Source organism: Oncorhynchus tshawytscha, linkage group LG13, assembly GCF_018296145.1.
Source record: "Oncorhynchus tshawytscha isolate Ot180627B linkage group LG13, Otsh_v2.0, whole genome shotgun sequence".
NCBI lineage: Eukaryota > Metazoa > Chordata > Actinopteri > Salmoniformes > Salmonidae > Oncorhynchus > Oncorhynchus tshawytscha.
In genome coordinates this window covers 8,895,097-8,920,441 of record NC_056441.1, presented here as the reverse complement: position 1 = coordinate 8,920,441, position 25,345 = coordinate 8,895,097, and the positions used below count along the sequence as shown (strand labels likewise).

The following is a 25,345-nucleotide window of genomic DNA, read 5'->3' as shown; positions in this document are numbered from 1 at the left end:
TTGAGGTACTCTGCCTGGTTGCGGAGTATCTGTCAAGTGATAATGAGTTGTGAAAACTACTGCAGAGCGGTGGGCAGGTTTTTATTTTCTTCAAGTGATAATGAGTGCAACCCTCCTAGCTCCTACCTGTAGCTGGGACTGTACAAGTTACAGTCGGCAGTAAAGGATCCCTCTGAGTTTAAGTGTAACACCCACACACCAGTAGCTGGGACTGTATTGAGGCAGAATGGGGTACTCTGTCTGCTCCATCGGCGTGTACCGTCTAGCATAAAGAAGCGTGCACAATCCACACACCTGTAGCTGGGACTGTATGGACCGGCGGGCCAGCTCTGGGGGACTTCCTACCTGTAGCCGGGACTGTAGGGAGTGGCGGGACAGCTCTGGGGACTTCCTACCTGTAGCCGGGACTGTAGGGAGTTGCGGGCCAGCTCTGGGGGACTTCCTACCTGTAGCCGGGACTGTAGGGAGTTGCGGGCCAGCTCTGGGGACTTCCTACCTGTAGCTGGGACTGTATGGACCGGCGGGACAGCTCTGGGGTACTTCCTACCTGTAGCCGGGACTGTATGGAGTGGCGGGCCAGCTCTGGGGGACTTCCTACCTGTAGCTGGGACTGTATGGAACGTCGGGCCAGCTCTGGGGGACTTCCTACCTGTAGCTGGGACTGTATGGAGTGGCGGGACAGCTCTGGGGTACTTCCTACCTGTAGCCGGGACTGTATGGAGTGGCGGGCCAGCTCTGGGGACTTCCTACCTGTAGCTGGGACTGTATGGAACGTCGGGCCAGCATGCTCTGGATGACGTTGGTGCGGTCCAGACAGTCCATGCAGTTACTGCGGAACGTCCCCTTCTGCTGGGACAACACCTTCCCCTCCGTGTCGACCAGGAAGCAGCTGCACAGACAGACAACAGAGGAGTCAGGAGAACACATATCCACAGAGCCAGTAACAGCACTGTAATGTTGGGACACCAACTACCCCTCCGCTGCAGGGAGACAGAGGGTTTATAATCACAAGACAAGGTTAGGGGTGAATCCCAAAATGTACTACACCGGCTCCGCGCTCGTCGAATGTGGCGGGGCTTGCAAACTATTACAGACTACAAAAGGGAAGCACAGCAGCGAGTTGCCCAGTGACACGAGCTAAATTATTTCTATGCTCGCTTCGAGGCAAGTAACACTGAAACATGCAGGAGAGCATCAGCTGTTGCGGATGACTGTGTGATCACACCTTTAAACAGGTCAACATTCACAGGGCCGCGGGGCCAGATGGATTACCAGGATGTGTACCCCAGAGCATGCGCTGCCCAACTGGCAAGTGTCTTCACTGACATTTTCAACCTGTCCCTGACTGAGTCTGTAATACCAACGTGTTTCAAGCAGACCACCATAGTCCCTGTGCCCAAGAACACTAAGGTAACCTGCCTAAATGACTACCGACCCATTGCACTCACTTCTGTAGCCATGAAATGCTTCGAAAGGTTGGTCATGGCTCACAACACCTAAACCCACTCCAATTTGCATACCGCCCCAACAGATCTCTATTGCACTCGACACTGCCCTTTCCCACCTGGACAAAAGGAACACCTACGTGGGAATACTCACTACCCTCTGTACGTGAGAATTCTATGCATGGACTACAGCTCAGCGTTCCAAAACCCTAGTGCCCTCAAAGCTCCTCACTAAGCTAAGGACCCTGGGAGTAAACAACTCCCTCTGCAACTGGATCCTGGACTTCCTGACAGCCGCCCCCAGGGGGTAAGGGTAGGTAACAACACATCCACCACGCTGATCCTCAACACAGGGGCCCCTCAGGGGTGCGTGCTCAGTCCCCTCCTGTACTCCCTGTTAACCAATGACTGCACAGCCAGGCATGACTCCAACACATCATTAAGTTTGATGATGACACAGTGGAGACCTGGCCGTGAGGTGCAAGGACAACAACATCTTCCTCAACGTGATCTAGAAAAAGGAGATCATTGTGGATTACAGGAAAAGGAAGACTGAGAATGGGGGCGTACTCATCGACAGGGCTGTAGTGGAGCAGGTTGAGATCATCAAGTTCCTTGGTGTCCACATCACCAACAAACTAACATGGTCCAAGCACACCAAGACAGTCGTGAAAAGGGAACGACAAAACCTATTCCCCCTCAGGAGACTAAAAAGATATGGCATGGGTCCTCAGATCCTCAAAAGGTTCAACATCTGCACCATCGAGAGCATGGTTGCATCACTGCCTGGTATGGCAACTGCTCGGCCTCCAACCACAAGGCACTACAGAGGGTAGCGTGTACGGCCTAGTACATCACTGGTGCCAAGCTTCCTGCCATCCAGAACCGCAGTACCAGGCGGTGTCAGAGGAAGGCCCTAAAAATGGTCAAAGACTCCAGTCACCCTAGACTTCTCTCTGCTACTGCACGGAAAGCGGTACCAATGCGCAAAGTCTAGGTCCAAGAGGCTTCTAAACAGCTTCTACCCCCAAGCCATAAGACTCCTGAACATCAAATCAAATGGCTACCCAGACTATTTGCATTGCACCCCCCTTTTACACTGCTGCTACTCTGTTATTATCTATGCAGTCACTTTAATAACTCTACATGTACATATTACCTCAATACCGGTGACCCCGCACATGGACTCTGTACCGGTACCCCCTGTATATAGCCATGCTATTGTTATTTTACTACTGCTCTTTAATTATTTGTTATGTTTATTTATTTTGGGGGGGTGGGGGGGTATTTTTCTTAAAACTGCATTGTTGGTTAGGGGTTTGTAAGTAAGCATTTCACTGTAAGGTGAACCTGTTGTATTCGGCGCAGGTGACAAATGCAATTTGATTTGAAATGACATCCTAGTCCCTATATAGTGCACTGTCGACTTGGGCCCCTGGTCAAAAGTAGTGCACTATGTAGGGAATAGTGTGCCATTTGGGATGCAAACCGGAACACATTTGCCCAGAGGTTAATCCAGAAGTCACTGACTGACTACTGTAATGTACTCACTGGTATTTTACCCTGAAGACCAGACCAGAGATAAACGGGTAGAAAGGAAGCGAACTAGCCTCTCGTATGTTCGTATGCCCATCCTCTCGCTAAGTGTTAGATTCTGTGTTAAACATAGAACATTTGTTGTACTCAGAAGTATAGTATGTAGGGTGAAAGAGACTGGTTTTTACATCAGAAGGTAAATGGTTATCTATAGGAGCCAGATGGCTTTGGAATGTGCTGGGTCGGTGGGAGGAAGTCACAGGGTTGATATAAGGGGAAACGGATGGACATCTGTGGATTAGGCGAATGAGGGGATTGAGGTCAGGTCAGATCCCCTGAAGGGAGAAATTACCCTCTTCCTGTCAAACCATAATAGATGTAAGGATTGGAGAGAAGGAGGACCCTTTGGGAAGAATTAAACTTGGTTAAGCTTATCGGGGCGGCAGGATAGCCTAGTGGTTAGAGCGTTGGACTAGTAACCGGAAGGTTGGAAGTTCAAACCCCTGAGCTGACAAGGTACAAATCTGTCGTTCTGCCCCTGAACAGGCAGTTAACCCACTGTTCCTAGGCCGGCATTGAAAATAAGAATTTGTTCCGACTTGCCTAGTTAAATAAAAATCTAGTGTCCGTTGACTTATTTACTCTGAGAATTACAACCTAACATAAGGAACTCAACTTGAGTCTTGTATGGTTGTGGGTGTAGACTAGCAGCTATTCATAAAGGAGTCTATACGGAGAGTAATACCTGTATTCATCTTGTGTCTCAGCCACATTGTCCACCAGGATATTCAGACGATCCCATCTCATCCTGCTGCACTCCTTATGGAAGTCAAATGCTACGTACCTGCAGCCAACAGAAGAAACAACATGGCTGTGTGAGTGGATGTGCTAGATCTAAAAACAGGCCTGGGAAATTCCAGTCCTCGGTGGGCCTTTTTTATTTCACCTTTATTTAACCAGGTTTACAACTGCGACACAAGCACAGAGTTACATGGAAATAAACAAACGTACAGTCAATAACACAATAGAAAAATCTATATTACAATGTGTGCAAATGTAGTAAGATCGGGGAGGTAAGGCAATAAATAATGGCAAAATAATTCAAATTTTGCAATTAAACACTGGAGTGATAGATGTGCAGAAGATGATGTGCAAGTAGAGATACTGGGGTACAAAAGAGCAAAAAAAATAACAATATGGGGTGTCACAATTTCCCATCATCCCGAGCAAACACAGCTGATTAATCACATTGCGTTCTAAACTGAATATCATGACTGGGTGATTATTGGAGTCAGGTTTTGTTAGCTGAGGCTGAGGCAAAACTGTGACACCAATCAGGACCTTGAGGACTGGAGTTGCTCAGTCCTGATCTAAAAAAAAAAGGTATAAATCACTGAAATAAGCCAGATGGGTGTTCAGGAGAGGTGTGTTTAGTTCTCACTTGATCATGCCGTTCTCCATGCCAGACACCATCTTGGCAAAGGCTTGTTCCAGTGGCTTCTCTGAACCCTTCTGGTTGACCTAGAAGAAGAACACCATCGTATATCCATCTCTAATGCTTCACTCTCACAATGCTGTGACGTTTTAGCCATCGCGAGGCTTAAATAATGGAGGGTCCTACCAGGTTCAGAATGGTTTGTTTTCCATAGATGAGGACCTGGGAGTCAAAATGCCTCTGAATACCATCCATCTAGGAAGACAGTTGAGAGAAATGTTTTTCACATGTATTTTATTTAACTAGGCAATTGGTGATTTGGTAGACAAAATATCCACAGAGTGTGTTTACCTGACCTTTGACCGGTTGTACTGACAATGGAATAGAAAGATGAAAACGGACAGAAGATTTAAAAGCCCCTTACGTGATTGGTGTTCTTGCTGATCAGTGGCTTGGGCTTGTATTTCAGGTTGGGCCTCTGAGACCAGAAGAAAGGCATGGAGCCTCGTGTCTGTGGAGGGAAACAGACATTTTCAGAAAATAAAAAAGGCATGCGCCTAATCAATAACTACTTCTACCCTGTCCACCGTCTCGTACTTTTCTAACTCACCTGTACGAATGAAGCCCTCCCTCCATTGTACAGGACTATTTGCTCCGTCTCCACAAAGTTAGCAGCGTGGCCCTCAGAATCGATACCTGAGGAAAAACAAAATAATGATAGTGAGAGAATGACTACGCATGTCCACCGGGCCATTAATGATTCAACATGCCAGTAATGCTGCGCAGTACAGTACTAGGCCCGCATCCCAAATTCCCGATAGAGTGCACTACATAGGGAATAGGGTGCCTGTATAGTTCACTACATAGGGAATAGGGTTCGCTACATAGGGAATAGGGTTCGCTACATAGGGAATAGGGTTCGCTACATAGGGAATAGGGTTCGCTACATAGGGAATAGGGTTCGCTACATAGGGAATAGGGTTCACTACATAGGGAATAGGGTTCACTACATAGGGAATAGGGTTCACTACATAGGGAATAGGGTTCACTACATAGGGAATAGGGTTCACTACATAGGGAATAGGGTTCACTACATAGGGAATAGGGTTCACTACATAGGGAATAGGGTTCACTACATAGGGAATAGGGTTCACTACATAGGGAATAGGGTGCCGTTTGGGACGCAGCCCGTGTCTTACCTCTGACGTAGTACCTGACCCCAGCCCTGAAGCAGCTCCTCCTGGAGATGAGGATCCATTCGAAGATCTTCCCGTTGATACGGCACGGCTTCATCACGATGACTGGATCAGGGACGTCAAGGACCTCACAGAACACACTGCTACAGCACCGGGCCAAGTTGTACCTAACACCGTGTCCCAAATGGCATCCTAGTCCCTATTTAGAGCACTACTTTAGACTAGGACACATAGGGCTCTGGTCAAAAGTAGCGCACTATATGAAGGACAGGGTGCCATTTAAGACGTACTCCAAGTGGAGGACGTTGTTGTACTTGTACTCCAAGTGGAGGACGTTGTTGTACTTGTACTCCAAGTGGAGGACGTTGTTGTACTTGTACTCCAAGTGGAGGACGTTGTTGTACTTGTACTCCAAGTGGAGGACGTTGTTGTACTTGTACTCCAAGTGGAGGACGTTGTTGTACTTGTACTCCAAGTGGAGGACGTTGTTGTACTTGTACTCCAAGTGGAGGACGTTGTTGTACTTGTACTCCAAGTGGAGGACGTTGTTGTACTTGTACTCCAAGTGGAGGACGTTGTTGTGATTTCTCTCCTGGTAATGACTTTCTAACGTGTCCCCGAGGGAATGATTTCAGTTGCATCGAGTTGAAATTGGTTCTTCAGAACACTCAGAGACACCATTCAAACTATATGTAGTGATGTGGGCCCACTGATTATTACTACTCTCGGATCAATGGGAGCAAAGCAAGACCGTGAAAAGGATACATCCATGGACAACAGGGATCGCAAACTTGTGGAGCTGAAAAGGAATACAATTATTACATTTAAAACTGGATACATTAGAACAAAGTAAGAAATAACAAATACTGTGGTCATCTATAGCTACTGTTCAAACACAGTTCATTTTTGAGGGGTAAGGTTCATGGTATAGTGTCCATATTCTAATATGCTTACCTCTGGTATATTACAAATAAGAAAAAAAAAGACTGGATAAGTGTAATGTGTTCTAAGGCAAGGGGGGGGGGTTGTGATGTCATCTTCATATCACTCACCTCTGGCTGTGCAAGGAACTCTCTCAGGAGGCTTCCATTCCACACAAACCTCTGATCTGCCTAGAAACAGGAGAACCAACCAATAAATCAAACCCTCAATCTACAGTGCCTTCGGAAGGTACTCACAACCCTTCTGTTGTGTTACAAAGTGGGATTAAAATTTCAAATTTCATTTTGTCAACGATCTACAAAACAAACGAAGTAAAACTTCTTTTTTTTATTACAAAAAATAACTAATGGAAAAAATATATATACTAATCTCTTGATTAGATAAGTATTCAACTGCATGAGTCAATTCATGTTAGAATCACCTTTGGCAGCGATTACAGCTGCGAGTCATTCTGGGTAAGCCTCTAAGAGCTTTACACACCTGGATTGTGCAATATTTGCCCATTATTCTTAAAAAAATAATATTCAAGCTCTGTCAAGTTGACTGTTGATCATTGCTAGACAGCCATTTCCAAGTTTTGCCATAGATTTTCAAATTGATTTATGTCAAAACTAACTAGGCCACTCTAACATTCAATGTCGTCTTGGTTATTAATTCATATAGAACTGGCCTTGAGTTTTCGGTTATTGTCCTGCTGGATGGTGAAATTGTCTCCCAGTGTCTGATGGAAAGTAGACAACCAGGGTATCCTCTAGGATTTTGCCTGTGCTTAGTTCTATTCCGTTCCTTTTATCCCCCCCAAAAAAATCCTTAGTCCTTGCCGATGACAAGCATACCCATAACACGATGCAGCCACCACCATGCTTGAAAATATGAAGACTGGTACTCAGTGATGTGCGGTGTTTACCCCAAACATAATGCTTTGTATTCAGGAAATACAATTTATTTGCCACATATTCTGCTGTATTACTTTAGTGCCTTATTGCAAACAGGATGCATGTTTTGGAATATTTCTTATTTTGTGCAGGCTTCTTTCTTATATTGTAAATAAGAATTAGTTCTTAATTAACTGACTTGCCTAAAAATTTTTTTTTTTTTTTTTTAAATCAGCCTGCAGTAAAGAATCTCCATCAGTTTGTGCAGTGGCACCTTGTTCCCTATACAAAACAATTCTTTGGACCAGGGCCAATGAAATGACAGTATGGACAGACAGTAATGCCTGTTCCATTTCAAAACTATGTCACACTTTCTTCTCACCATTAAAACCAGTCAGAAAAGGTTTCAGTATAGGAGACAGAAGATATACTGTACACCATGGTACTACACACATTCAGCACTACAGAGTAATGCACCAGCTGAAACAGTGGGCGAAAAGGTCAATCTGTTTGTGTATGTTTACATGAGTAAATGCATCTGTGACATGCGTGTTTACGAGGGCAAGGTGACTAGTGTGGTTTACATGAATGGCAGGAGCCCAAACGCCACAGTGACACTCCTCCAATATAGATGAAGGATATCATCATCATCATCTAAATGGGATGATAGTCTCTGAGCCGAGTCTTTATGGTTGACTAGCTTGGTGCGCAATAGGAGAAAATTATGGCCCTGTCCAAAAACAACCGTTGTGCTCCTAAAATACTCACTTCAAGAATCGGTGAGTTATAAGCAATATGGTGGTAGCTCCACCTTGCCCTCTGATAGATCGTTTGCCATAGGGCTCAGATCCAATCTTTCCAGTCTACACAAGAGCCTAGAGGGTTAGGTAGAGTCTAGGATTGGTCTTTATTACAAAGAACAAAAGTAATTTCTCACCCTCTCTCCCCTCCCCTATTACCACACCCCTTTCTCTTCCTCTCTTACCCTCTTCCACACCCCCTCTCTCCTACCCTCTTCCTCCCCCCCCCCCTCACCCTCTCCAGCAGGCTCATCTCCTGGAAGTCGTGGCTGACGTTGGCCAACCTCTGGAGGGTGTGGGTCAGGTCATAGTCAGTGCAGAAGTAGAATCCATCTGTAGTCAGCACATTGTTAATCATGGACAGGAATGTCTTGTTGTCTTGCGTCTGGAGAGAGGAAGGGGAGAACATTGATTTTAGCTGGATGGGCACCAATCATGACAGTGCAGTTTTGTAGGAGCTGTGTGTGAAATGTGAGGATAGGCTGTTAAACCAGGGACTTTTCATATGAAATTCAACAGAAAATCTTACTAGGTGACCAATAAACCCTTTTTAAAAATTTTATTTAACCAGGTAAGTCGGTTAAGAACAAACTCTTATTTACAGTGACGGCCAAACCCAAACGACGCTTGGCCAATTGCGCACTGCCCTATGGGACTCCCAATCACGGCCGGTTGCGATACAGCCTGGAATCGAACCAGGGTCTATAGTGACGCCACCAGCATTGAGATGCAGTGCCTTAGACCGCTAACGCCACTCAGGAGCCCAAAATGAAATACATCTGAATCAGATTGACAGCAACAGGTGTTCTGAAGTAGTTTCAGCCTCGACTCCAGTGGTTTAAAAAAAAAATGGATGAAATCATCTTACATATCACAATATCCCTCTGAGTCGATGCGTTTCATTCTAAACCTTGTCCACTGCACCTCCCTTGCAGAGTCCACTGCACATAGAGGTTGGGGTGCACAACTGCCAATGATCCCTGCATCTCAAACAGCAGCATCCCCTTATGATGCATTTTGAGAGAGACATGCAGGGCAGGGCATAATTAGGCCAATATCCACTAATAAATAAAAACTTTTTTATTTTAAATAATATGTTTTTGGAAACATCTAAAATACAGTGACCTCCTCTCATATCATTACCAAGCCCTGCAATGCCAAGAGCGGAGCAAAGAAATGAGTCCCCTCATCCAGCTGGTCCTGGGGCTGAGTTCACAAACCTGTTCTACTAACACACTGAAGCCTCAGTCCCCTCATCCAGCTGGTCCTGGGGCTGAGTTCACAAACCTGTTCTACTAACACACTGAAGCCTCAGTCCCCTCATCCAGCTGGTCCTGGGGCTGAGTTCACAAACCTGTTCTACTAACACACTGAAGCCTCAGTCCCCTCATCCAGCTGGTCCTGGGGCTGAGTTCACAAACCTGTTCTACTAACACACTGAAGCCTCAGTCCCCTCATCCAGCTGGTCCTGGGGCTGAGTTCACAAACCAGTTCTACTAACACACTGAAGCCTCAGTCCCCTCATCCAGCTGGTCCTGGGGCTGAGTTCACAAACCTGTTCTACTAACACACTGAAGCCTCAGGACCAGAACATCCAATCAATCAGAATAAACTAAATTACAACACACTCAAAACAAAACTACATTGCTTATCGGGAAGCACATGCACAAACACAAAGCAAAATGCAGGGCTTTCTGGCCCTAAATCGACAGTACACCGTGGCTAACTATTTGACCATGGTTACTGATCAAAACCTTAGAAAAACTTTGACAAAGTACAGGCTCAGTGAGCACAGCCTTGCCATTGAGAAGGGTAGACACAGGAAAACCTGGCTCCCTGTAGAGGAAAGGCTGTGCAACCACTGCACAACAGCAGAACCTGAGACGGAGCTGCATTTTCTGACAAAATGTAAAATATATAAAACAATTAGAGTGTCATTTCCCCAAATTAAGGGTTTCAAAGACCTCTCTGATGAGGATAGACAACCCATCCTGTTGGGGGAGGATGCAGAGAGCTGTGGGTTGGCAGCGCACTACATTGCTGCCTGCCATAAGATGAGGGACAGTGTCTGACAGACCAATCAACCTGCACATGTCCTCTACTGTATGCTTATTGTTACATGTATGGTTATTTTGACACTTGGTTATTGTTGTTACTGTTGTCCGGTTGACAATTTTGATTCTTATTATTTTCATATTGTAAATATCCAACGTAAGCTTTGGCAATATGTACATTGATGAGTCATGCCAATAAAGCAAATTGAATGAGCGAGAGAAGCTGCATTTCAAACACTTAAAAAGACAACCTCGTCCACTTACCCTCGCCTTATTCCCTTGGGGGAATCCCCGTCACCATCTTGGACGTAGGTCCAAACAAGGGAACTTCGAAACACCCCTCAAGCCCTCGTTTTTGATAAGAGTTCGCTAGTGTACAATTATGTTCACTCCGAGGCCTGAAATTACCCATAATTCAATTCGCAATGATTATACATCCACTAAGTCAGCCAAAACGTAAAATCTCAACATAGAAGTGTAAATAAAAAGGAATGCAAATAAGTTAGAAATGTTACTACTATGTAAAAAAAAAAGTAAATATATGTTTTTGTTTGATTATCTTTTGGAAATTGTAGAAATAAAACATTGTCCTTCAGAAGTTCCAGCTAGGCAGGCTAACATTAGCTAGCTAATTAATTGTCTAGCTATCACACAGTAGGCATACACAGTCGTAAAAATTATATAGTTAACATAAGTAGACATGCACTCATAATTGACTGTAGCGCATTTAAAGCACCAACAAGCGACCGGTGTCTGAAAACACAATCATCACAGGATGAACGAGTGAGGAATTTCCTGCCAAGGGTGATCCACATTAAAAAAAAAATCATCCCTTCCTCCCTTGACCTGCAAGTGTATACTCGTCAAACGTCATCAGAAGTGTCCACTTAATTTGAGGGCTGAGGGGATAGGGTGTGTCTTAAGTGTTTGGAATACAGCCAGAGACAAGACAGACATGTCCACAATTTCTCTTTACTCCCGAATTGCGCAATTCTCCATGCGTCTTTCTGGCTCGACTCCTTCTCAACAGTATTGGAGGTTAAGGTTCAAGGTTCCTCCGCTCTTATTTCAGCACTGTCTCTATGCACATTCACACGGCCCAACACACAAACTCTACTTTCTCACTCACACATAATATGCAGATACATTTATACTGACCATCTTATATCCTGTTGCCGAGACAACTTACCCTTATAGATACAGTGCATTCGGAAAGAATTCAAACCCTTTGACCGTGTCCACATTTTGTTACGTTACAGACCTATTCAAAAATGGATTCAAATAATTGATTTCCTCAATATACACACACAATACCCTATAATGACAAAGCGGAGAAAGGTCTCAATTGTCACAAAATGTATTCAAACTTAAAAACAGAAATACCTTACATTAGTACTCAAGTGCATCCTGTTTCCATTGATCATCCTTGAGATGTACCTACAACTTGATTGGAATCCACCTGTGGTAAATTCAATTGATTGGACATGATTTGGAAAGGCACACAACCTGTCAAAAAAGGTCACACAGTTGACAGTGCACGTCAGAGCCAAAAACCAAGCCATGAGGTCAAAGAAATTGTCTGTAAGAGCTTCGAGACAGGATTATGTCAAGGCACAGATCTGGGTAAGGGTACCAACACATTTATGTTGCACTTTTAGGTCCCCAAGAACACAATGGCCTCCATCATTCTTAAATGGAAGAAGTTTGGAACCACCAAGACTCGTCCTAGTCGAGGTCGACTGATTATGATTTTTTTCAACGCCGATATTGGAGGACCAAAACAGCCGATACCGATTAAATCAACCGATTTTTTTTATTTGATTTAGATGTAATAATGACAATTACAACAGTACTGAATGAACACTTATTTTAACTTAATATAATACATCAATAAAAATCTATTTAGTCTCAAATAAATAATGAAACATGTTCAATTTGGTTTAAATAATGCAAAAACAAAGTGTTTTGAGAAGTAAAAGTGCAATATGTGCCATGTAAAAAAGCTAATGTTTGAGTTCCTTGCTCAGAACATATGAAAGTTGGTGGTTCCTTTTAACATGAGACTTCAATATTCCAAGGTAAGAGGTTTTAGGTTGTAGTTAATATAGTATTTATAGGACTATCTCTATATACCATTTGTATTTCATTAACCTTTGACTATTGGATGTTCTTATAGGAACTAGAGTATTGCCAGTGTAACAGTATAGCTTCCGTCCCTCTCCTCGCCCCTACCTGGGCTCAAACCAGGAACACGTCAACAGCCGCCGCGGCCCTTGCAGAACAAGGGAAACAACTACTCCAAGTCTCAGAGCGAGTGACGTTTGAAACGCTATTAGCGCACACCCAGCTAACTAGCTAGCCATTTCACATTGGTTACACCAGCCATTGGGCTGATAGGCTTGAAGTCATAAACAGCGCTGTGCTTGCGAAGAGCTGCTAGCAAAATGCACGAAAGTGCTGTTTGAATGAATGCTTACGAGCCTGCTGCTGCCTACCATCGCTCAGTCAGACTGCTCTATCAAATCAGAGACTTAATTACAACATAATAACACACAGAAATACGAGCCTTTGGTCATTAATATGGTCGAATCCGGAAACTATCATTTCAAAAACAAAACGTTTATTCTTTCAGTGAAATATGGAACCGTTCAGTATTTTTTCTAACGGGTGGCATCTCTAAGTCTAAATATTCCTGTTACATTGTACAACATTCAATGTTATGTCATAATTACGTAAAATTCTGGCAAATTAGTTCGCAATGAGCCAGGCTGCCCAAACTGTTGCATGTACCCTGACTGCGTGCAATGAACACAAGAGAAGTGACACAATTTCACCTGGTTAATATTGCCTGCTAACCTGGATTTCTTTTAGCTAAATATGCAGGTTTAAAAATATATACTTCTGGGTATTGATTTTAAGGAAGGCATGGGTGTTTATGGTTAGGTACAGTCATCCAACGATTGTGCTTTTTTCGCAAATGCGCTTATGTTAAATCATCCCCCTGCGTTGCATCGATTATATGCAACGCAGGACACGCTAGATAAACTAGTAATATCAACCATGTGTAGTTATAACTAGTGATTATGATTGATTTGTTTTTTATAAGATAAGTTTAATGCTAACTAGCAACTTACCTTGGCTTCTACTGCATTCGCGTAACAGGCAGGCTCCTCATGGAGTGCAATGAGAGGTGGTTGGAGCGTTGGACTAGTTAACTGTAAGGTTGCATCCCCCGAGCTGACAAGGTGAAAATCTGTCGTTCTGCCCTTGAACGAGGCAGTTAACCCACCGTTCCTAGGCAGTCACTGAAAATAATAATGTGTTCTTAACTGACTTGCCTAGTTAAATAAAAAGGTATAAAAAATGTTAAAAATTGAGAAAAAATGGCAGCCAAAAACACAGATTTCCGATTGTTATGAAAACTTGAAAATCGGCCATTCCGATTAATCGGTCGACCTCTACTTCCTAGAGCTGGCCGCCCAGCTAAACTCAGCAATCGGGGGAGGAGGGCCTTGGTGAGAGAGGTGACCAAGAAGCTGATGGTCAATCAGGTGGGATGGGAGAACCTTCCAGAAGGAAGGAGCACTCCATCAATCAGGCCTTTATGGTAGAGTGGCCAGACGGAAGCCACTCAGTAAAAAGGCACACGACAGCCCACTTGGAGTTTGCCAAAAGACACCTAAAGGACTCTCAGACAATGAGAAACAAGATAATCTGGTCTGATGAAACCAAGATTGAACTATTTGGCCTGAATGCCATCCCTACGGTGAAGCATGGTGGTGGAAGCATCATGCTGTGGGGATCTTTTTCAGCAGCAGGGACTGGGAGACTAGCCAGCATTGAGAGAAAGATGAACAGAACAATGTACAGACAGAACCTTGATGAAAACCTGCTCCAGAGTGCTCAGGACCTCAGACTGGGGCGAAGGTTCACCTTCCAACAGGACAACGACCCTAAGCACACAGCCCAGAAAATGCAGTGTCTGAATGTCCTTGAGTGGCACAGCCAGAGGTCGGACTTGAACCCAATTGATCATCTCTGGAGAGACCAGAAAATAGCTGTGCAGTCACACTCCCCATCCAACTTGACAGAGCTTGAGAGGATCTGCAGAGAAGAATGGGAGAAACTCCCTAAATACAGGTGTGCCAAGCTTGTAGTGTTATACCCAAGAAGACTTGATGCTGTAATCGCTGTCAAAGGTGTCTCAACAAAGTACTGAGTAAAGGGTCTGAAAGTAAAAAATAAATAAATAAAAAAAAGTGCTATTGTGTGTACATTGAGGAAAAAAAGTGAAATAATTTTTAGAATATGGCTGTAATGTAAAATGTGGAAAAAGTCAAGGGGTCTGAATACTTTCCGAAAGCACTGCATCTCCAGTATCCCTGTCCCCCTATACACGTCTACCTCCATCACTCCAGTATCCCTGTCCCCCTATACATATCTACCTCCATCACTCCAGTTTCCCTGCAGATGCAAATATGGTATTGGAACTGACTTTAAATAAATAAATAAATTATATATATATATATATATATGCTTTCTTTGTTGATTTTTTAAAATTATTAATTATTGCATTATTGTGTTTTGAGTTTGCGTTGAAGGCCTTTCACTTTACTTGTGACATTACACCTTGAAACTCACGTCTTCTCCAATGTGTTCTGAAGACAAGGAGAGAGAAAGGATGCAAGGAATTAAAGGGGGGGGGGACAAACGAGATTGGCCCTTGACCTCCTCACCCCCCCCTCCCTACGAGGCGGCAGCTGCTTCCCTGCATTTTGTCAGCACTTTATTCTCCTGTTTTTGCCAATGAATGTTGTCTCTCTGGGTGACTGACAGCCAAATACAATACATTCAATTCAAGCGTCGTGTCCCAAACTATTCCCTTTGTAGTGCACTACTTTTGTGCTGGTCACTGTGTAGGAACTAGGGAGCCATTTGAAATGATACATGGTTTCTAACACCAAGTGAATTTCCGCTGAACCCACGACACCCGCTGAACCCACGACACCCGCTGAACCCACGACACCCGCTGAACCCACGACACCCGCTGAACCCACGTGAACCGTTAAAACACTTGATTTTAGACCAAAAAAAAAAAAAAAACATCACCGCTAATTCTAATAAAGAAAATGTCTCTTTGTTACGTATCAAATAGAGAGTGTCAACTTCGGTTTTCCACAATAAAAAGGCAATTCACTGTGACCTTTAGTCAGCCGTGCTGTAAGCCAGCGTTGTTCTGACTGTAGTGCATCTCTAAACTCCCTGGGGTCAGTTATAATGAGTTTGGCCCGAGTCCCAAATGGCACCCGAATCCCTTTATAGTGCACTACTTTTGCACATTTCCCAGTTACAGTAAAGCACTTAGTATCAAACATTGACTAGAGGATTTGTTTAAATAATTTTAACAATTGGTACATTTCCAGTTTAGCCAGACTGTCTGAAGAGTCACATGATCAGACTGAACGCCTGAAGGAATTGAATTCAAATTGGAATTTTTGGGGATAATATCAAATTGCGAATTGAATTCTTGGAATTTACCTAACATTGGATTTGACATTACTGTAGCTAGGTCCCCTCTAGTTCAACACTACTGTCTGTACCATAGTTACTGTAGCTAGGTCCCCTCTAGTTCAACACTACTGACTGTTATCTGTACCATAGTTACTGTAGCTAGGTCCCCTCTAGTTCAACACTACTGTCTGTTATCTGTACCATAGTTACTGTAACTAGGTCCCCTCTAGTTCAACACTACTGTCTGTTATCTGTACCATAGTTACTGTAACTAGGTCCCCTCTAGTTCAACACTACTGTCTGTTATCTGTACCATAGTTACTGGAACTAGGTCCCCTCTAGTTCAACACTACTGTCTGTTAGCTGTACCATAGTTACTGTAACTAGGAAGAGGTTGAACCAGAACCAGAAGACTGGGTTGAGTATTAGAATGGGAAGTGTAAAAGTTACTGTAGCTAGGTCCTCCCAGTTCAACACTACTGTCTGTTAGCTGTACCATAGTTACTGTAGCTAGGTCCTCTAGTTCAACACTACTGTCTGTTAGCTGTACCATATTACTGTAGCTAGGTCCTCTAGTTCAACACTACTTCTGTTAGCTGTACCAGAGACTGGGTTCAAACCCCACATCCACTACTTCCTGTACCATAGTTACTGTAACTAGGAAGAGGTTGAACCAGAACCAGAAGACTGGGTTGAGTATTAGAATGGGAAGTGTAAAACTTCTAAGAATACCCCACCCAGTTGCTAACCCGTTGTCGAGTGGCAACGCTCCCGGCTGGTCACATTCCACGCCAGAGACTGGGTTCAAACCCCACATCCACTCTTCCTACTGTTCGCTCATCACATTCCACGCCAGAGACTGGGTTCAAACCCCACATCCACTCTTCCTACTGTTCGCTCATCACATTCCACGCCAGAGACTGGGTTCAAACCCCACATCCACTCTTCCTACTGTTCGCTCATCACATTCCACACCAGAGACTGGGTTCAAACCCCAAATCCACTCTTCCTACTGTTCGCTCATCACATTCCACACCAGAGACTGGGTTCAAACCCCACATCCACTCTTCCTACTGTTCGCTCATCACATTCCACACCAGAGACTGGGTTCAAACCCCACATCCACTCTTCCTACTGTTCGCTCATCACATTCCACACCAGAGACTGGGTTCAAACCCCACATCCACTCTTCCTACTGTTCGCTCATCACATTCCACACCAGAGACTGGGTTCAAACCCCACATCCACTCTTCCTACTGTTCGCTCATCACATTCCACACCAGAGACTGGGTTCAAACCCCACATCCACTGTTCGCTCTTCCTACTGTTCGCTCATCACATTCCACACCAGAGACTGGGTTCAAACCCCACATCCACTCTTCCTACTGTTCGCTCATCACATTCCACACCAGAGACTGGGTTCAAACCCCACATCCACTCTTCCTACTGTTCGCTCATCACATTCCACACCAGAGACTGGGTTCAAACCCCACATCCACTCTTCCTACTGTTCGCTCATCACATTCCACACCAGAGACTGGGTTCAAACCCCACATCCACTCTTCCTACTGTTCGCTCATCACATTCCACACCAGAGACTGGGTTCAAACCCCACATCCACTCTTCCTACTGTTCGCTCATCACATTCCACACCAGAGACTGGGTTCAAACCCCACATCCACTCTTCCTACTGTTCGCTCATCACATTCCACACCAGAGACTGGGTTCAAACCCCACATCCACTCTTCCTACTGTTCGCTCATCACATTCCACGCCAGAGACTGGGTTCAAACCCCACATCCACTCTTCCTACTGTTCGCTCATCACATTCCACGCCAGAGACTGAGTTCAAACCCCACATCCACTCTTCCTACTGTTCTCACATTTGCCCGTCTCCACCTCTGTTTCCAACTGTAGTCTGTAGTGTAAAACACATACTTTTTTTTAATATCCCAAAAGTCTATGAGTGTTTGTTACCTGGTCCTCAGTGAGGTGAAGCACAGTCTTTTTGTAGGAAATGACGTCAAAATCCACCGCCTTCCACACAGCGTGACCCAGCAGGCTGCCCACATTCCTCTTCTTGGTAATGACAATCAGGTACATCCCTGTGAAAAGGGGAAACCACAGTCAGTCAGCACAACATATAAAACAGTAACGCATGTTAGTTACAGGGGTACATCCTGAAGGACAAGATAGGCGTTATGTCCAAATAATCAATCCTTTCTCCCCAAGTGTGACCTTGTTCAATTCCCTTCACGGATCTGAAAGTCACTCGGGCTCTAGTACTGTTGGTATTTGATGCTCCCTGACTGTCAAGCTTCCATGTCTTGTGATTATTAGCGAGAGAGATAATGAAGTCAATAAACTGTATGTTTTATCATTTATACACCTTTCATTTTTTACTCAAACCTCCCACAGACTGTATGTTTGACACCCCTTCTCTAGCCCGTATATAAACCAATCCCAATGCACGATTCCACACTTCAGGAGAAAGGAGATATTGTTGGGATGCACCGAGTGGTAGGCCTACATCCTGTGACAAGGACCAGTCCAGTGTTGGGTCAGGCTGTGGACCTACCTGCCACCAAGCGGACGGACCCCATGATGCCACAGATGGGTCTGGTGTTGGCTGACGGAGGAACATCTTTCTTCCCTAAAGAAACAAGATGGAGGACAAACACTCTATAAATCACAATGGTTAACACAGCCAGCTCCTGCACCGACCCACACACAGCCAGCTCCTGCACCGACCCACACACAGCCAGCTCCTCCTGCACCGACCCACACACAGCCAGCTCCTGCACCGACCCACACACAGCCAGCTCCTGCACCGACCCACACACAGCCAGCTCCTGCACCGACCCACACACAGCCAGCTCCTGCACCGACCCACACACAGCCAGCTCCTGCACCGACCCACACACAGCCAGCTCCTGCACCGACCCACACACAGCCAGTTGACCTAGACCTAGATATTTTTTTCTGCACTACAGAGTGGTGGGCAGAAACTTTGCCAGCATTTTATGCAGATGTAGGTTTTAAAACCACATTAATTATTAACAACTTACTTCAGTTACTCCATCAGGAAGCTATAAAGCCTCTCTGGGAACCTACCCAAATTCACCCAATAACAAATGCTTGTTTTTGTTTCCTCCATTACAAAACATTGCGCAACGGTGTGCACAGAGTCTTACCAGTCAGGGTCATCTCATTGGACACCCTGTCAATGGCCAGGACTGCATCGGCCCCATCATCACAGGCCTCAATGTAGAACTTCTCTGGGCTGGTGTGCCTGTGGGGGGGGGGGACATAATGGAGAGGTTCAGGCTCATGTTGTGGAGTAGGGTGAAGTTTCCCTCAGATGCTGATCTTGTGTCACCCCGGAGCCATGTCACAGAGAACGTCCAGTGACATGAAAAGCGAGTCAGGGAAAAGGTTATCTGCCACCTGAGATGCAGCACATCACAGTGATGAGACAACAATCCAGAGGTTTATTACAGGCAGACAATAAAATGTAGATAATGACAACTGTGCCGTTGTGGACTTGAGCAATGCACTTAACCACCCACAACATCAGATCAACTGCACTGATAGGCTACGGTATAAAAACACGTGTTCTGTCAGCCCCTCATCTGCAGAGTTACTGGGCCTGCAGTCAGTTTATCAAGGTCCTGTTGAGCAGACAATTTTTTTATTTTTACAATGTGGTATGTTAGAGCAGGGCTGGAGTAAAAGCCTGCACCCCCCCAATACCTCTCCTGGACTCTCCAGGAGGAGGGTTGACCACACTTCAACACTACAATTACCACCAAATACTTTTAATGTCTTTATAAGATAAATTCTTTTTCTCAATTCAATTGACATATCAAGTTAAAATGAAAGCATCCCTCTCTCATGCTGCCAAACATACCCTCGTAAAACTGACTATCCTACCGATCCTTGACTTTGGCGATGTCATTTCCAAAATAGCCTCCAACACTCTACTCAGCAAATTGGATGCAGCAAATTGGATCACAGTGCCATCCGTTTTGTCACCAAAGCCCCATACACTACCCACCACTGAGACCTGTACGCTCTGTTGGCTGGCTCTCGCTTCATATCCTTCACCAAAATCACTGGCTCTAGGTCATCAATAAGTATTTTCTAGGTATCGCCGCGCCTTATCTCAGCTCACTGGTCACCACAGCAGCACCCACCCGTAGCACGCACTCCAGCAGGTATATTTCACTGGTCACCCCCAAAGCCAACTCCTCCTTTGGCCGCCCTTCCAGTTCTCTACTGCCAATGACTGGAACAAATGGCAAAAAAAATCACTTTTCTCCCTCACTAACTTTAAGCATCAGCTGTCAGACAGCTTACTGATCACTGCACCTGTACATAGCCCATCAGTAAACAGCCCATCCAACTACCTCATCCCCATACTGTATTTATTTATCTTGCTCCTTTGCACCCCAGTATCTCAACTTGCACATTCATCTTCTGCACATCAATCACTCCAGTGTTTAATTGCTAAATTGTAATTATTTCACCACTACGGCCTATTTATTGCCTTTCCTCCCTAATCTTACCTCATTTTCACACACTGTATATATACTTTTCTATTGTGTTATTGACTGTACGTTTGTCTATCCCATGTGTAACTCTGTGTTTGTGTCTCACTACTTTGCTCTATCTTGGCCAGGTCGCAGTTGTAAATGATTACTTTTTCTCAACTGGTCTACCTGGTTAAATAAAAGTGAAAAAAATAGGAAACATAAATCCAGGCCACTCGAATTAGTATGATGTGTTACATTTGGTATATTAAGAAATGCTCTGAGAACAGGTTGTGGGCAGATATATATATATATTTTTTTAACCTTTATTTATAATATTCACTTCTAATTCTGAAAATTGAAAGCATATCTGTGAGAAGGTTCGCCCTGATAGTAAGCTGTAGGTTTTTATACAGTACCCAAGAACAATCTGAGTTAATTTGACCATTGAAGAAAGTGCTATTGGGAAAATACTGCAATGCGGGTTGGATTGAGCCCCTAATCTTCATTTCCATGGTGATGAATACACTTTTCTTCCCAACAGAATTACGCAATAAATTGCGAGTCCACATTTCAAAGATTTGTTTTGCGCCCAAACTTACACCGCAAATGGCAATATATGTGAAGAACTTGGTGTCTTACCACTGGCAGCCATCTGTCCTGAGCATGAACGTTTACTTCTGGTAGTGTGTTTTTGTAAGAAAGTGTTGGGATCAGTAACCACCCCCAAAAATGTATATTTATGACTAACTCTCCCACCCACAACTTCTCACTTGAATTGCTTTTAACATTTGGAGGGATTGGGGGAAAAAAAGAGCTGAAAATGGGGTTGAGAGTTACCCTTAAGTAAGCTAAGCGAGTTCTAGTTACTAGACTGCGTTGCCAAACTAACGTTAGCTGTTGACTTAGCTAACATTCAGCCAGCTAGTTAGCTCATGACGACTCGACTTTTGACAATCATGACAAATGTCCATTGTACATCTCTGCAGCTGAAAACGTCGACTTGATATTGCTTATACTTTATTGGTGTCGTTTAAATACATTTAAAAGTAAAGCACAATACTTACAAATTGAACCTCTCGTAGGCTATCGTCATCTTCACTTCTTATAGCGATCTGATCTGAGCTGCTACTGCTACTGCTTCTTCTTCTTCTTCTTCTTCTTCTTCTTCTTCTTCTTCTTCTTCTTCTTCTGCTTCTTCTTCTGCTTCTTCTTCTGCTTCTTCTTCTTCTTCTTCTTCTTCTTCTTCTTCTTCTTCTTCTTCTTCTTCTTCTGCTTCTTCTTCTTCTGCTTCATAATGGCGGTCCGGAAACAAACGTTAAAGAAGCATGCCGCCACCTATTGTGCTGGAGTGTGTGGTCAATCATGGTTTTTCAACATGAGCTCCACGTTTCTAAATCCTTCTTCTTCGATGAGATTTAACGGCGGTTGGCATCCAATAAATGTTGCATTACCGCCACCTATTAGACTGGGGTGTAACTCAAATCACAATTTTATTTGTCACATGCGCCGAATACAACACCTTACAGTGAAATTCTTACTTACAAGCCCCTAGCCAACAATGTAGTTTTTAGGGGGGTGTCAATAAAGTATTTTCTAAAATAAAATGTAGTAAAAAAATTAAATAATACTTTGCTTGAAAAAAAAACAATAAATAAATAAATAAAACAGAAAAATAAACATTAAATAAATAAATACCATACTCCGCTATTTAAATCTATGTAGTCCTACTTCAGGCCAACAGCCTGAAAGGATGGGACACCAACACTTAACACACCCTGTAACTCCTCTGACATCAAATCTCGTACAGCCAAATACCTCTCTGCAGCTGCCAGCACAACCTCTATTGTCTGCGATTTAGTAGAGGAAGATGGGTGAAGGGGGAGGGATCCTGAGAGGAGTGGAGTGAGTAGTAGATCTGTAGCAGAACAGAGGGAGGGATCCTAAGAGGAGTGGAGTGAGTAGTAGATCTGTACCAGAACAGAGGGAGGGATCCTGAGAGGAGTGGAGTGACTAGTAGATCTGTACCAGAACAGAGGGAGGGATCCTGAGAGGAGTGGAGTGACTAGTAGATCTGTACCAGAACAGAGGGAGGGATCCTGAGAGGAGTGGAGTGACTAGTAGATCTGTACCTTCACCCATCTTCCTCTACTTTCTTCACTGCCTCAGCGTATGACAATTTCTGCACGACTCTAACCCTGGAAACCTCAACCTGCCTCTCTCGCACGGGACATTTCTGATTCCCAGCCCCATGGGGAAATAGTGGTATGTGTTAATTGTAGGGATACCCAATGCTACACATTCCTTTGTCTCATGACCTTCTGCACACATCTTACACGTAGAAACCTCCCTCCTACTCACTGCTTCCACCTGTCCATAAGCTTGACACATGTAACAACAACGTATTCGGCACAAAAGCTCATACAGGATAACTTATATATCCTAACATCACTTTGTCGGGCAAAGACTCAACATCAAAACTCAAAAGAACTGTTTCTCCACTCACGTCACCCTGTTTGCGTCCCACAAAAACGACAGGTATCACAAACACCGGGACTCTTCCCCTTCAGTTGGTCAGCTTTCCACATTTACAGTTACCCCAGTTATCACTCCGTTCAATGGCACCCTTTTCTTGAGAGCAAAACAATTCCCATCTCTTGCCCCCATTTGTTTAACACGGAGCGCCTGCTCCCTCTGACCAGCAGAAACACAAACAGTTATCACAAGACCACTTACGGTAACCCTCACCTATTCCACAACACCCAACTGTGTTTTCACCCACCCTGAAACCACAAATGGATCAGCCAAAAGGAAAGAGTTCACTTTTTCCAAAAACTTCACTCCTACTGTCACAGAAACATCTTTATCCTGACCCTCGGTGCAAGCCTCGGGCTCTGAGAACTTCACCACTGATACTTCACCCTCATTCACTTCCATTTCTCCTCCTGTCTTCAGCTCACTCTGCTTACACTTTCTACCATTCTTCTTTAACAAACCATCTCCCCTTTTTCCGCCATTTTTAACCGACTATCTCACCCTCTTCCTCTCTCTCTCTCTCTCTCTCTCTTTCTTTGACCTCCTCTGCCTCTCTTTTTCTCTCCATTCATCCTCTGTATTCCAAGTATACGTCTCCTTATTCAAATGCTGCACTTCTCCTGACATACATCTTGTCTTGTCAAGGGACGCCATTTTAACCCTTCTGTCACAATCTCAGTCCAATCAGCAGGAACACCTGGGGATGTAGCTGTCAACAGGTCCATCCCACTTATAAAGCAGCTGCTTCATCTTGATGTTCTTCTTTATCAATATCTACCGTTGTGCTTTTCCATTTCAAACAAGCGCCGCTCTCTTTGTCCTGGATTCCTCCTAGCACACCAGCTACCTAGCTAGCATGTCTCATTTCTAAATCCTCTTACCTAACTCAGTAGAACCCTACTAACTTCTAAAAGACCCTCCCCAAAAATCACTTCCAAACCTCACTAACCCCATCCAACCTCAATGGCCCTACACTTCAATCGTTCCCTCTCTTACAACAACATAACAACACATGCTTCACCGTTTCATCGATCATACACTCCAGACACAATCCATTCCCTCTGCTTGCAAAGCAGATGTAATGACGAGTTCCATTTACAATGTCCTAGGCACAATCGACCAAATCTGACCTTTGAATGTTGGTCCACAGACCTTTCTTTGGAGGGCATATGATGGCCCTTGTGCCCTTCTGCTCAGAGTACCATCTCTTCTGCCCCACATATATCAAAATAGCTCTGATCTTACATTTGGCCTCACCTTTATCCAGTGGAACATGAATATCAATTATATCTCGTTTTAAAACACTTTCTGCTATCTGGTCTACAATTCAATTCCCTTCCACACCCGAATGGGCAGGGTCTAGGCCTGTGGCATTCATGACATTTTGTCAGCCGGTGATTGTCAAGCAAATAACTGCCGGTCACACTGGTAATTGACTGTTAATTAACATAAACACATTCAGCATCTCCTGATTGCCACACACAGCCTACAACCCACTGATGCAGACCTTTGGAACATCTACATTTTTAAAAAGTCTAATAAATCTAACGTAGTATAGTCTGCATCGTCACAATAAATCCATTATTTATTTTAGACTGGTCTAAAGAAACATGATATGAAGAAAATGTTGTCTATTTCAGAAGAACAGAATAGCATACTCCGAGTTGTCCTTATGTTAGGTCCTGATGTGGCTATGCCATGTGGCTGTGTGCTACACTAATTCATTTAGCAGACAAGATTTGAGTAGAATTCCGTGGCATTATTTCATAGTCTGAAGAATCCAATTGAACAAAGCTGAATAAAATAGAAAGGATATTTTCTCCAAACGATTTGAGGGAGTGAACACATGCGGCTATTCTGTGTTGAGGGGTTAACAAAGAAACTGGTTCTCCTATATGCTTCTTTTAGAGCTTGTTTGTGTAACTTTAGTTGTGATACTAATGTTGCGGCTATTTCTTTTGATTTTTAATACATTTTAAGGCTGCATGATGCCAAAACCAAGCCATGAGGTTGAAGGAATTGTCCATAGAGCTCTGAGAGAGGATTGTGTCGAGGCACAGATCTGGGTAAAAGGTACCAAAAAATGTCTGCAGAATTGAAGGTCCCCAAGAACACGGTGGCCTCCATCATTCTTAAATGGAAGAAGTTTTAAACCAGATAGACACTTCCTAGAGCCTGCCGCACAGCCAAACTGAGCAATCGGGGGAGAAGGGCATTGGTCAGGGAGGTGACCAATCAGACAGAGCTCCAGAGTTCCTCTGTGGAGATGGGAGAACCTTCCAGAAGGACAACCATCTCTGCAGCACTCCCCCAATCAGACCTTTATGGTAGAGTGGCCAGACGCAAGCCACTCCTCAGTAAAAGGTACATGACAGCCGGCTTGGAGTTTGCCAAAAGGCACCTAAAGGACTCAGACCATGACAAACAAGATTCTCTGGTCTGATGAAACCAAGATGGCCTGAATGCCAAGCGTCACGTCTAGAG

The 25,345-nt window shown here is 44.2% G+C and overlaps 1 protein-coding gene across 1 annotated transcript in view; it reads right to left on the bottom strand.

Annotated features, from left to right (window-relative positions):
- LOC112264306 (phosphatidylinositol-3-phosphatase SAC1-A) overlaps window positions 1–21,544 on the bottom strand; it is a 28,850-nt gene extending 7,306 nt beyond the window's left edge. Inside the window, exons 1-14 of the mRNA XM_042295126.1 lie at window positions 21,394–21,544; window positions 18,989–19,086; window positions 18,373–18,447; window positions 17,772–17,899; window positions 8,465–8,614; window positions 6,665–6,724; window positions 6,378–6,411; window positions 5,616–5,717; window positions 5,027–5,112; window positions 4,841–4,927; window positions 4,603–4,671; window positions 4,423–4,502; window positions 3,727–3,825; window positions 751–889 (exon numbers count right to left, since the gene is read on the bottom strand). Coding sequence (XP_042151060.1) covers window positions 751–889; window positions 3,727–3,825; window positions 4,423–4,502; window positions 4,603–4,671; window positions 4,841–4,927; window positions 5,027–5,112; window positions 5,616–5,717; window positions 6,378–6,411; window positions 6,665–6,724; window positions 8,465–8,614; window positions 17,772–17,899; window positions 18,373–18,447; window positions 18,989–19,086; window positions 21,394–21,422 — 1,236 coding nt within the window. The 5' untranslated portion in view covers window positions 21,423–21,544. The remainder of the gene's footprint in view (window positions 1–750; window positions 890–3,726; window positions 3,826–4,422; window positions 4,503–4,602; window positions 4,672–4,840; window positions 4,928–5,026; window positions 5,113–5,615; window positions 5,718–6,377; window positions 6,412–6,664; window positions 6,725–8,464; window positions 8,615–17,771; window positions 17,900–18,372; window positions 18,448–18,988; window positions 19,087–21,393) is intronic.
- Window positions 21,545–25,345: the final 3,801 nt, after the last annotated feature.